General features: G+C 44.5%; 1 protein-coding gene across 5 annotated transcripts in view; it reads left to right on the top strand.

The window, feature by feature from the left end:
• CFAP97D1 (CFAP97 domain containing 1) overlaps positions 1-13,431 on the top strand; it is a 106,144-nt gene that overhangs the window by 44,107 nt on the left and 48,606 nt on the right. For all 5 annotated transcript variants that reach the window (XM_056548699.1, XM_056548696.1, XM_056548697.1 and 2 more), the window contains exons 2-3: positions 267-337; positions 2,444-2,562. In XM_056548699.1, coding sequence (XP_056404674.1) covers positions 267-337; positions 2,444-2,562 — 190 coding nt within the window. The remainder of the gene's footprint in view (positions 1-266; positions 338-2,443; positions 2,563-13,431) is intronic.

Here is a 13,431-nt window from a genome sequence, read left to right as displayed (position 1 = left end):
CTATCCTTCATATAAGATAGGGATAGGTATAAGACTTTCCTTCATATAAGATAGGGATAGGCATAAGGCTATCCTTCATATAAGATCGGGCCAGGGACTATTAATAGTATTCAGAATATTGGACCAAATGGTTCTTATCTTCCGACACATTCTATGTTTCTATGAACATAATATTATAGCGGTCGGCGTTAATCAGGTGGATGTGTATATATACGTATATATGTCTATTCGTTTTCATATATTTCCATTCTTTATGTGTTTTACAGCCAAGCCTGAAATTGACAATAAGCCTCCAAGGATATTTTTACACCCTCACGTCCAATTGAGAAAAATCCAGGTATGAGCTTTTTATATTGTATTTTTAGAAAAATGGTTGACCTGAAAAAAGCTTAAAGGGGTACTCCATGTTTTTTTCCTTTAGTCTTTGAGCTTGTGATGCCAAATTATAATACAGTGAAAAAAAACGCGTTTATATGTTTTTTATTACTGTCGTCTCATGGGTCACGGGTTGTTTCAGGCATCGTAGCTTAGCCCTATATGTACCATGTTGTAATTCACAAATCAATAAAATAAAAAGCAAAACTAAAAAAAATGTTAAAAGGAAAGTTAAACAGATTTGTAAATTACTTCTATTAAAAAATCTTAACCCTTCCAGTTCATATCAGCTGCTGTATGCTCCACAGGAAGTTCTTTTCTCTTTTTTATTTCTTTTCTGTCTGACCACAGTACTCTCTGCTGTCACCTCTGTCCATTTAACAGCTGATAAGTACTGGAAGGATTAAGATTTTTAAATAGAAGTAATTTACAAATCTGTTTGACTTTCTAACACCAGTTGATTTTAAATAAATGTTTTCCAGTGGAGTACCCCTTTAAAGGTATTGTTAAGTGCATATATCGGGGCAAGGAAGTTGTGAAGAGTAACATCCACTTACTCTACTGGTGGGCGATGCAGAATAACTCTACACTTCCCCCTACTGGTTGGTTTCATGTCCTCGTGGATAGGTGAACACACTGACGTTTATGGTCCCTGATCCAAGGTAAGCACTAGGGATTAAAGAAATTCACATGTTTTAATGCAACACGTTTCTGAGGTTACACATGAAAAAAAAAAACTCCTTCATCAGGGGCGCTAAATGACAGACATATACAAACATTTGTTTTATCCCTGGACAACCCCCTGTCATATTAAAGAAAAAAAAATACTTCTAGATCTTACTCATTAGGTCATGCAGATGATTTACATGTCTTTTATGTGTCTAGCTCCTGTATTTGGCTCACAAATCCCTCTGTTCTGCTGCTCACTCATTCTGACATCCACTGCTCAGGAAGGGGCATGTCTGAGGCAAACACTGATCCCACCCTCACTCATAATGCATTCACTTCCTCCCTAAGTCTGCTGTGCTGTGCTGGGTCTCTTCATCCAATCACTGCAGGCTGCTCTGTAACCCCCTCCTCTCTGTTTTCATGCTGATAGGCCAGGTGTGAGCATAGAGGAGTGCTAGTCCCGCCCTCACTTCCTGGACTTTGTCTCTGCCTGTGCTTCAGCCGGGACAAACATGAGGCTGCAGCCAGACAGGATTATATTCTGAATGGTATGGGGATCTCTAGTGGTCTTTTTTTAAAAGCCATTATTTCTATTAAAATGGAGATTATATTTTTTTATGAAGTATATTAGAAAGGTTAATGTTTTGCCAATATGTACAACTTACAAAAAGTTTTTCTGACAGTGCCCATTTAAAGGGGTACTCCAGTGAAAAACTATTATTTTTTTTTTTTAATTATTATTATTAACTGGTGCCAGAACATTAAACAGATTTGTAAATTTCTTCCATTTAAAAATCTTAACCCTTCCAGTACTTATTAGCTGCTGTATGCTCCACAGGAAGTTCTTTTCTTTTTAAATTTCCTTTCTGTCTGACCACAGTGCTCTGTCCATGTCAGGAACTGTCCAGAATAGGAGAAAAATCCCCATAGCAAACCTATCCTGACAAAAAAGACACAAAAAAAAGAACTTCCTGTGGAGCATACAGCAGCTGATAAGTACTGGAAGGATTAAGATTTTTTAATAGAAGTCATTTACAAATCTGTTTAACTTTCTGGCAACAGTTGATTAAAAAAAATGTTTTTTTTTCCCCCACCGGAGTACCCCTTTAATCCTTTCCTTTCTTTCCTCTCTAAATGTTATATGCTTGTATACTATGTTCTTGTTTGGGATTTCTTTGGTTTATTAAATACATTATTTTTCCTTGTGGTATTTAAGAAGCCGGCAGCCATCTATTCCGATGCTGGTTCTTACAGTCTTATGACCTTGATATTTCATCCTCTGTGGCTTTCGTCCCACCACATTTCCCATTAGCTAGAACTGGATTACAATGTTATTGCGGGCGTCCGGCTGGGGACTTGTCTAATTGGCCCGTTCTCCTCATCGCCCTTGTTCATACAGATGGAGCAGGAACGACTGGCTGTGATAGAAAAGGACAACCGGCGGCTCATGGAGAAGATCGCTCACATCATGCGCACTGGAGGGGAGGTGGACAACTGGAACAATTCTCCTTCAATAAGGTAATGCGCCATTTTATATAAGTAAATATATCTATATATATATATATATAGATATACAGTGGTCCCTCAACATATGATGGTAATCCGTTCCAAATGGACCATCGTTTGTTGAAACCATCGCATGTTGAGGGATCCGTGCAATGTAAAGTATAGGACGGTGGTCTACAACCTGCAGACCTCCAGATGTTGCAAAACTACAACACCCAGCATGCCCGGACAGCCAACGGCTGTCCGGGCATGCTGGGAGTTGTAGTTTTGCAACATCTGGAGGTCCGCAGGTTGAAGACCGCTGGTATTGGAGGTTATACTCACCTGTCCCCGCCACTCCGGACCGTCACCGCTCGTCACCGCTGCCCTGGATGTCGCCATCCATCGCTGTCGCCACGTCCCCGGGGTGTCCCCAACGCTCCGGCAAGGCCTCTGCTTCCCCGGCATCCGCGCGCTCCGTCGACGCCATCACGTCGATACGCATGCCGCTCCTATTGGATGACGGGACGGCGTGCGCAGCGACGTGATGACGATGAAGGAGAGCGCCGACGATGCAGGGGATCCTGAAGAGGACGCGCCGGAGCCCTGAGGACAGGTAAGTGATCATCAGCGGACCACACGGGGCACCGTAAACGGCTATCCGGTGGTAGCTAAAGCAGTCTGCGCTGCCGGATAGCCGTTTATGCGATGGCCTGCATGTTGAAATTATCGTATGTCAGGGCCATCGTAGGTCGGGGGGTCACTGTATATATATATATATGCAGATAAAACGTGGAGAGCTATACAGCTATGGTGTAATAGATGCAAATGTGAAACTATGAGATAGTGAGGCACTTAGCTCGCAAATTTGTCTCCGCCGGCGGTCAAATAGCTTGGACCGTCCCACCGCGATAAGGTGGCCTCCTTGGGACGGACCCTACACTGTGAATATGCCTCTGTGTGAACAATTCAGTAAGCATGGCAGGGTCTGGAACATCCAAGACACCTTATATACACACCTGATAGAGGTGGGTGGGGTAGCCTAGTAGCGTGCACCTGTAGGCCAGGTCCATATAATAGTTTGGTATCAACTAAAGTGCTGGCTGACTTATTCTTTGTTTGTATATATATATACATAAAGTCTAATCACAAAAGGTTTTCAATCAGTCTACTCTGCCATCTGGTTTAAGGTTACATGTTTATACAGTGAAACCTTTGAGAAGACCACCCATTAAAAGTGGTCTCCTATGGGGGGGGTCGCCTTGGGTTGCAAAGTAACAGTAATTGGATAGATGCTTGGAAATTAGTCATAGTTCCTTCAAAGAGCTTATCCAGCACTTAAAGGGGTACTCCGCCCCAAGACATTTTACCCCCTATTTAAAGGAGAGAAGATAAGATGTCTGATCGCGGGGGTCCCACTGCTGGAAACCCCCGCGATCTCGTCTGCGGCACCCCAGACATCCGGTTAACGGAACGAACTTTGCGCCGTGGCGGATGACTGGCGATGTGGGGCGGAGGCTCGTGACGTTACGGTCACGCCCTGCTTGTGACGTCACAGCCACGCCCCTCAATGCAAGTCTATGGGAGGGCCGTGACGGAAGTCACGCCCCTCCCATAGACTTGCATTGAGGGGCATGGCCGTGACATCACGAGCGGGGGCATGTCCGTGATATCACGAGCCTCCGGGACTGCACCCGATGCTCTAAACAAACACCATGTGCAAAAGGGAGATCGTGGGGGTCCCCAGCGGCGGGACCCACGCGATCAGACATCTTATCCACTATCCTTTGGATAAGGGATAAGATGTCTAGGGGCGGAGTACCTCTTTAACAACTTATGTTCTACCCGCAAGGCTCCTCAATATGTTGGTAGGTTGCTCAAGGTAGTAAACAGGTCCCCAGTGTGTAATTTCCCCCATAAGGTAGGGGCCACCAGTATATAGTTTCCCTAAAATATAGGCTCCCAGCAAATGGTTTTACAATGTATATAGGTGTGGTAGCCCTTGGGGGGTGTATGGTAGGGATGGTATGGTGTTGGTATATGAGGGGTTAATATTAACCCTGTCACTCGTGACGCCAGGGTGAGGGCTGGTATGCTGAATCTATGTTCCGGCCTATTGCCGCCCTTCCCAGAAGCGATAGGTGCAATGAAATGACTGAAGGTCCACAAGCAGATTTAACTTGAACTTGAATAACTTTACTGCAGTGCTTGCTATATCCAATGCGTAGTAACAGTCTCATATAACAGTTCTTAGGTTGCTTAGCGACTGGTAGAAGTTGCGACCTTGCATTAAACTTTTAGTCTCTGAATTTAGGGAATGATGTGCAGATTCGTCCGGATTTAGGGGAAATATTGGGTCCGGTGATACTGCAAAGTGCTTAGGGGATGACACACTCTATAATTCAGAACATTCAGCCATTGCCGCAAGGCTCAGGCCTAACTCAATGTGATTGCTGCGATATAGGTCTTCTCTCATCAAGAGCCAGGAGAAAGAGAGCGAGAAGATGGCCGCCGCTCCCTTATATGGGCAGGGGGCGTGGCAATTCTGATTGGTCCGAACGTCTGCCATTCACCAGTACATGGTGTGATGGGATTACTGACGTAAGAGGGCCTCCAAAGGTCCTTAAGCTAAAACCATAGAGTTCACCTTGTCACCTGACCCGCAGGTCCTGCAACGCTAATAGAAACAGGTAATTAACCATTTATATACAGAAATAATACTATATATATTATTCTATGGACAAATTAGAAATCTATATACTATAGTAGAGGTGACTAGGGGCGGACTGACTAACAGAGATTACTAAGTCCTAGGAACTCTGGCTATGGGACCCATAGATAAATAAGTACCGTATGAAATGCGGTACTGGGACACCACATAGGCCCCTGGTAGGTAGGCTCCCAGTACAGATTGCCTCTAGTAGTAGGTTGCCCCCCTGCAGATAAATAGACATCAGGAGACAGGCTCCCCCTTGTAGATAGACAGCCCCCAGAAGATAGGCTCCACCTGTAGATAGGTAGCCCCCAGTTACTAGGTTCCCTACTGAGGGCTCCCCGGCATTAAAGGAAAACAGTCCCCTGTTCACCCACACTAAACCCAATACACTGGGTTATACTACGGGTGAACAGAAGACCGATGCGTGGTCTTTGACTAATATACATACCTGCAGTCAGGCACCCGCACGCTGGAGGCGGGCCCGCCGACTGGATTCTAATATTCATGGTTGCTGGTCACGTGAGCGCACAGTAGGCACAAACGCTCACATGACCAGTGACCATGAATATTCGAATCCAGCTGGCGGGCCCGCCTCCAGCGCGCAATTCAGCGTAGAAAGAAGTTAATCTTCAGAGGGACCGGGCGCTGGACTGCAGGTATGTATATTAGTCAGAGACCCCGCATTGGTCTTCTGTTCACCCGCACTATAGCCCGGTGTATTGGGTTTAGTGTGGGTGAACGCGTGACCGTTTTCCTTTAACCAGCATCTTCTATCTTCATGGCCGCAGGCAGCTACATGCCTGCAGCCACTAGAGGTCTTGGAGCATCTCTACCTTCCGGACGTACATGTGAATTTGGCACTAATCTGGCTATTTATGGTCAGTAAAGTAGATTTTCTTACAGAAATAAATCTTTAAATAAAATACAAAAACTGCTCAATAATGCTAACCCTTTTTTTTGCCATTTAACAAATGTTTTAGCTATTTTTTGTACAAAAAAATAGGAACTATCAAAGAATATAGTAAATATGAGGAGAGCATTTCGCCTCTATCCACCTTCCCCTGCATGCCGCACAGTGACTGACAGGCTGCCGTGCATTATGGGAATGTAGCTTACATACTTTTTCTACAATAATAATAATTTATTTACGAAAAAGTAAAAACATAAATATTTAGAAATAAACTATAAACTTAATATATTCTAAAAGCACTAAGAGATAACCTTCCAAATGCCAGGGAATTGGTCTCCGTCTGCATTGTGCCGCTCTTTCTCTGAAGATCGCACTTCATTATATCGTCTTAGTGCCGTACATTATGTTGCATAATAGACCGAGCTAAGCCTCTATTATAGAAGAGTGGAAAGTTAATGGCTTCAGAAAATACTGCATATTCCAGCTTTTTATTTTCAAATAAAGATAACACTTTGATTATTTTTATCGCAAACGTCACTCCATGTGGTAAATCCTTTTCCCATCAAAGCTTTTATGTCTCGTTGCCGAGGCTGATAAAGCGCAGAACCGTGGAAAAATGGTTTTGGCATAAAAGACGATTAACTAAAAGTCATCTTGTGCAATACGTGTTGAACTAGTTCTTCTTCCTCTTGACCTTTGAACTATTCAGATTATAAGGTTTTTGGTAAGAAAAAAAACAATTGCCTACTTAAAACAGCGCCCTGTTGTGCATAATTGTTTTTATTGCTTAGTAGGGGAAAAAGTTAACATTGTGGATCTGGTGCAATGTCTGCAGGATATGCTTTACAGTGTACATGACTTTTGAGTACATGAGGAGCAGCACTACTTTGGGCCATTATATATCTCTTTTAATGTAGTTTTCAACAGATTTCTGCTCTGCGGCTTCATCTATAATTTTCAGTTCTCCCAGAGCTGGTGGGTGGAGTATAATGGCTATGGTGTCTGCCATACACTGTACACAGAGGAGGAGATCCTGCAATTCTATATTTCTATACACTGTACACAGAGGAGAAGATCCTGCACTTCTATGTCTCTATAAACTGTACACACAGAGGAGAAGATACTGCACTTCTATGTCTCTATACACTGTACACACAGGAGGAGGAGATCCTGCACTTCTATGTCTCTATACACTGTACTCACAGGAGGAGGAGATCCTGCACTTCTATGCCTCTATACACTACACACACACAGAGGAGGATATCCTGCACTTCTATGTCACTGTACACACAGGAGGAGATCCTGCACTTCTATGTCTCTATACACTGTACACACAGAGGAGGAGATCCTGCACTTCTATGTCTCTATACACTGTACACACAGATGAGGAGATCCTGCACTTCTATGTCTCTATACACTGTACACACAGATGAGGAGATCCTGCACTTCTATGTCTCTATACACTGTACACAGAGGAGGAGATCCTGCACTTCTATATCTCTATACACTGTACACACAGAGGAGGAGATCCTGCACTTCTATGTCCCTATACACTGTATACAGAGGAGGGGATCCTGCACCTCTATATCTCTATACACTGTACACAGAGGAGGAGATCCTACACTTCTATGTCTCTGTACACTGTACACACAGAGGAGGAGATCCTGCACTTCTATGTCCCTATACACTGTACACAGAAGAGGGGATCCTGCACTTCTATATCTCTATACACTGTACACAGAGGGGGAGACCCTACACTTCTATGTCTCTATACACTGTACACAGAGGAGGAGATCCTGCACTTCTATGTCTCTATACACTGTACACAGAGGAGGAGATCCTGCACTTCTATGTCTCTATACACTGTACACAGAGGAGGAGATACTGCACTTCTATGTCTATATATACTGTACACACAGAGGAGGAGATCCTGTACTTCTATATCTCTATACACTGTATACACAGAGGAGGAGATCCTGCACTTCTATGCCCCTATACACTGTACACAGAGGAGGGGATCCTGCACTTCTATATCTCTATACACTGTACACAGAGGAGGAGATCCTGCACTTCTATGTCTCTATACACTGTACACAGAGGAGGAGATCCTGCACTTCTATATCTCTATACACTGTACACAGAGGAGGAGATCCTGCACTTCTATATCTCTATACACTGTATACAGAGGAGGAGATCCTGCGCTTCTATGTCTCTATACACTGTATACAGAGGAGGAGATCATGCACTTCTATGTCTCTATACACTTTACACACAGAGGAGGAGATCCTGCACTTCTATGTCTCTATACACTGTACACAGAGGAGGAGATCCTGCACTTCTATGTCTCTATACACTGTACACAGAGGAGGAGATCCTGCACTTCTATATCTCTATACACTGTACACACAGAGGAGGAGATCCTGCACTTCTATGTCTCTATACACTGTATACAGAGGAGGAGATCATGCACTTCTATGTCTCTGTACACTGTACACAGAGGAGGAGATCCTGCACTTCTATGTCTCTATACACTGTACACAGAGGAGGAGATCATGCACTTCTATGTCTCTGTACACTGTACACAGAGGAGGAGATCCTGCACTTCTATGTCTCTGTACACTGTACACAGAGGAGGAGATCCTGCACTTCTATGTCTCTATACAATGTACACAGAGGAGGAGATCCTGCACTTCTATATCTCTATACACTGTTCACAGAGGAGGAGATCCTGCACTTCTATGTCTCTGTACACTGTTCACAGAGGAGGAGATCCTGCACTTCTATGTCTCTATACACTGTACACAGAGGAGGAGATCCTGCACTTCTATATCTCTATACACTGTATACAGAGGAGGAGATCATGCACTTCTATGTCTCTATACACTTTACACAGAGAGGAGGAGATCCTGTACTTCTATATCTCTATACACTGTACACAGAGGAGGAGATCCTGCACTTCTATGTCTCTATACACTTTACACAGAGAGGAGGAGATCCTGCACTAATATGTCCCTATCTAAAAACCGAGAACGTGATCCTGCACTTCTCTGTCTCTTTGCACAACCTAAAGTGCATCAGCAGCATGGAAGGCACAATAAAGCAGCGGTGAGCAATGTAGACTGTGATTATCCCTGGGATGAGATTTCATACTTACAGTTGTCTGTTTGCTGTCATATTAATGTCACAGAAGGACAGTTTAATCCTATGGGAATTATGGAAACAACCCAGCTCATTAGCAATAGAAATGAATAAAAGGGCCATGAACATGCTCGGCCATCTCTTTGTGCATTCTTCACCTTGATGGCACCTTCATCGACAGTGTCAGCGAAAACCTGTTCTTTACTTAGGTGCAGATGATGGGACCCCACAATTTGGGTCACATCAGCCACTAAGTATAGGTGGGTGCTGGGCTTTGTTATTCGCTGCTTAATAGTGATCACCCAGCTCAACTGTCTGGTCCTTATACATGTTACCATAGTCTAAACAATACATGTAATCCCGAGGATGGCGTGAGTTAATGGGGCGTAAGTACAGTCTGCGCTGTTTCCCGCTAATTATATGGACTCGTATTTTTTTTTTGTAATTTATCCTGATTTCATACGATCGGTGAGTGCTCTACATATCGCCCCCTTGATATTAATTTAATTATTAACTTATTGAGCACTCAGCACTTTATTATGGGCACATTAATGTTTTCATTATACATGTAAATGTTGTGAATGATTTTATCTTGGATATGTACCTTATATATTGATACAAGTTAATTGTATATGATGCACATAGCTCATATCAATTCAGAAATAACTACTCACCAGAATGACTGTGCCAAATGGGAGCAGTGGTTCCTGAAGGACAATTGAGCAGCAACTCCAAGAGGGTGGCTGTAGCAGACAGGAGTGGACAGGAGCGTGGACATTGCCGGTCCCATTAGACTGCAATGTATTCTATTTGGTATTCTGCTAAAAAAAATTGTGAGATTATTTTTTTTGGTGGCGGAATTTCAGCGGCAGAATCACAGCCACTGAGTTTGCTTAAAGGGATATTCCGGGCAAAAACATTTTATCCCCTATCCAAAGGATAGGGGATAAGGTGTCTGATTGTGGGGGGCCTGCTGCTGAGACCCCCCGCGACCTCACGCCATGCCCCCTCCATTCATGTCTATGGGCCGTCACGCCCCCTCCCAAAGACATGAATGGAGGGGGCATGGCATTACATCATGTCCCCAGTCCCGGAGACCCGGTGGTTTCCGAAACTGGAAATTCAGCACCCGCAGGAGGTTGCGCTGGGTCTCAGCAGCAGGCCCCCCGCGATCAGACATCTTATTCCCTATCCTTTAGATAGGGGAAAAAATGTTTTTGGCCGGAATACCCCTTTAATGTGCACTCTGAGGCGGAATCCCATTGACAGCTGTTTCCATAGTCTGAACCCAGCCGAACTTTCTAACATTGTTTGGGTTGGCTCATGCGAACCTGTCAATGTTGGGGCTAAGCTGTGCTCACAGCGGACAGCTGCCAGTAAAGCTCAGCCCAGTACTGAAGGAGTTAATCATTGCTAGTTATCTCTTGGGGAAGGGGGAGGTATACATTATACAGCAATCTACATGGCAGTATAATGTGTACTGTAAAGAGAGTGATCATTACCACCTCATTGCCGGTCCGGGCCTCTTCTTTTATAGCTCTGCCCCCCTAGTGACATCATCACTAGAGGACTACACAAGTGGAGGCCAGGACCAGCAATGAGATTGTAACTATCACTCTCTTTACTGTTTCGCTGTTTACATTATACATCCATATAGTGCGCTGTATAATGAATAGTAGAGCTAACTAGAGCTGCTCAGCAGCACTAAGTAACTCCTTCCTTGCTAGGCGGGCACATAACACTCAGCTCAGCAAGTTGTTACAGTAAACCAGCAGATTTGCTGATTTACTGTAACCAAAAGAGTTAAGTTGCGCTGTGTGACGGAAACCTTGCGTAACTCTATTGAGGGATCACTGTATTTAGTCATTTCCACTGTATTTAGTTATTATTTATACTGTTATTTATGTAAATGACCTGCTTGGTGGTATCTGGCTGGCATCTTCATTGTCACACCTCCTCCCCAGTACTGAGCTTACTATTCTGAAGACTAAAGCTTCACTCTGCAGCATAACGCTTCTCCTCCACATGCACAATAGCTGCAGCACCAGCCATTATGCTGCAGAGTGGAGCTCCATTCTGCAGAATAATAATTTCAGCACAGGGGAAGTCACTGTGCGCCAAACAGGTCATTTGCATACCCAGAAAATCAGGAATTAAAGCGGAATGGAGGCACAAAAAGGGGAACGGTAAGTATAATTTTCATCAGTATCATCCGCACTACAAGCCTGTACCAACACATTAGTGCTGGTGATACTCATTACCTTTAAAGGAAAAGTCTCATAGTGAAAAACGTATCTCTCTCTGGAAGCGGCGCAACACGACCCCCGCCCAAAGCTGGGATAGCCAAATGGCTCTCTCTTAGAGATTTATAGAGGGAGCATGGTGGTTCCCAATTCGGGCGAGGGTCCCAGCGATCGGACCCCTGGTGATCTTAAACTTACACTCTATCCTGCAGATAGAGGATGAGTTTTTCACTATGACATATCTCCTGTAAGGGTATGTTCACACAGCAGAAAATTTTCAGAACGTTATTTGCATCTGGTCCTAAAAAAGTGGTGTGTGAACATAGCCTATAGCCTGCAGAGCTGCAAGAGGCTTAACAAGTACCTGTCACGAAATAAACTGTTCTAAACTACAGCAGGCTATGTTCCCTAACTACTCCTCACACCCCCTCTCACCCTTAAAAAACTATTTCAGAGCTTTAAAAAGCTGTGTATCCAACCTTTCTTCTTGCTTACATAATGCAATTTCCCAGCAGGAGAAAGTGGGCGTGTTCCAGCAGGCATGACATCACTGAAGCCTGCTGGGGGACCACTTCCGCCCTCACATGGTTGCAGTGCTGTGATGAATAGAAGACCTCAAGCTCTGTGCATGTTTCAATCTGTGTTGCTGTGGTGTCAGCGGGGTACAATGCAGGGTAGCTGTTATAAGCCATGGGGCAGATGTTATTAACTCCTTCTTGTCATGATGAGAAAATACATTCAAAAAGAAAAAGACTTCCTCTGTAGTATACAACAGCTGACAAGTACTGGAAGGATTGAGATTTTTTAATAGAAGTAATTTACAAATCTGTTTCACTTTCTGGTACCAGTTGATAAAAAAAAAAAAAAAAAATGCTTCCACCGGAGTACCCCTTTAACCTAAAGGGGTTGTGTGTAGTACTGTAGCTCAGCTCTACACTTCAGTGAAGCAGCTAACTGCACTATGTACTAGCTCGTGGGCATATAGATTTATTTATTATTTATATGTGGATTTGTGTTTTATTTATTTACATATAGATTTATGATAGATTCATGTATTTATTTATATTTTAATGTATTTATTATTGATATACCGTATGTACTCGATTATAAGCCGACCCGAATATAAGCCGAGGCCCCTAATTTCACCCCAAAAACCCGACTATAAGTCTAGGGTGGGAAATACATCATCTCCCCATGTAATCATCCCCCCCCCCATGTCATCATCCCCTCCTGTCATCATCCCCCCCATGTCATCATCCCCCCCATATCATCATCCCCCTTGTCATCATCCAGGCCCCGTCATCATCCCCCCCTGTCATCATCCCCCCCATGTCATCATCCCCCCTGTCATCATCCCCCCTGTCATCATCCCCCCCATGTCATCATCCCCCCTGTCATCATCCAGACCCCCGTCATCATCCCCCCTGTCTTTATCATACCCCCCCATTCATCATCACCACCTGTCAATCCCTTCAATCAGTGGTCTTCAACCTGCGGACCTCCAGATGTTGCAATACTACAACTCCCAGCATGCCCGGACAGCCATTGTCATCATTCAGACCCCCCCTTTAGTTTTCTACTCACCTCCCCTTGATGGGAAGGAAGGGTGAGCTGGTCCGGGCCATCTATGCTGCAGGGACCGTCCGGTGGGGAGGGTTAGTCGTTCCGGGCTGTCCATATTCACCGCGAGGCCCTCTTCTCCGCTTCGGGCCGGCCCCGGACTAGTTACATTGCCTTGCCTGCGTATGAACGTCCCTGTGTGGCGTCTTCAAGGCAACGTCACTAGTCCAGGGCCAGAGCGGAGAAGAGGCCCCCCCCCCCGGTGAAAATGGACAGCCCGGAACAACTAACCCTCCCCACCGGACAGTCGCTGCAGCATAGATGGCCCGGACCAG

The sequence above is a fragment of the Hyla sarda genome, chromosome 12 (assembly GCF_029499605.1).
Source record: "Hyla sarda isolate aHylSar1 chromosome 12, aHylSar1.hap1, whole genome shotgun sequence".
Classification (NCBI taxonomy): Eukaryota; Metazoa; Chordata; class Amphibia; order Anura; family Hylidae; genus Hyla; species Hyla sarda.
The sequence above is the reverse complement of the archived record's forward strand: the minus strand, read 5'-3'. Positions and strand labels throughout refer to the sequence as shown.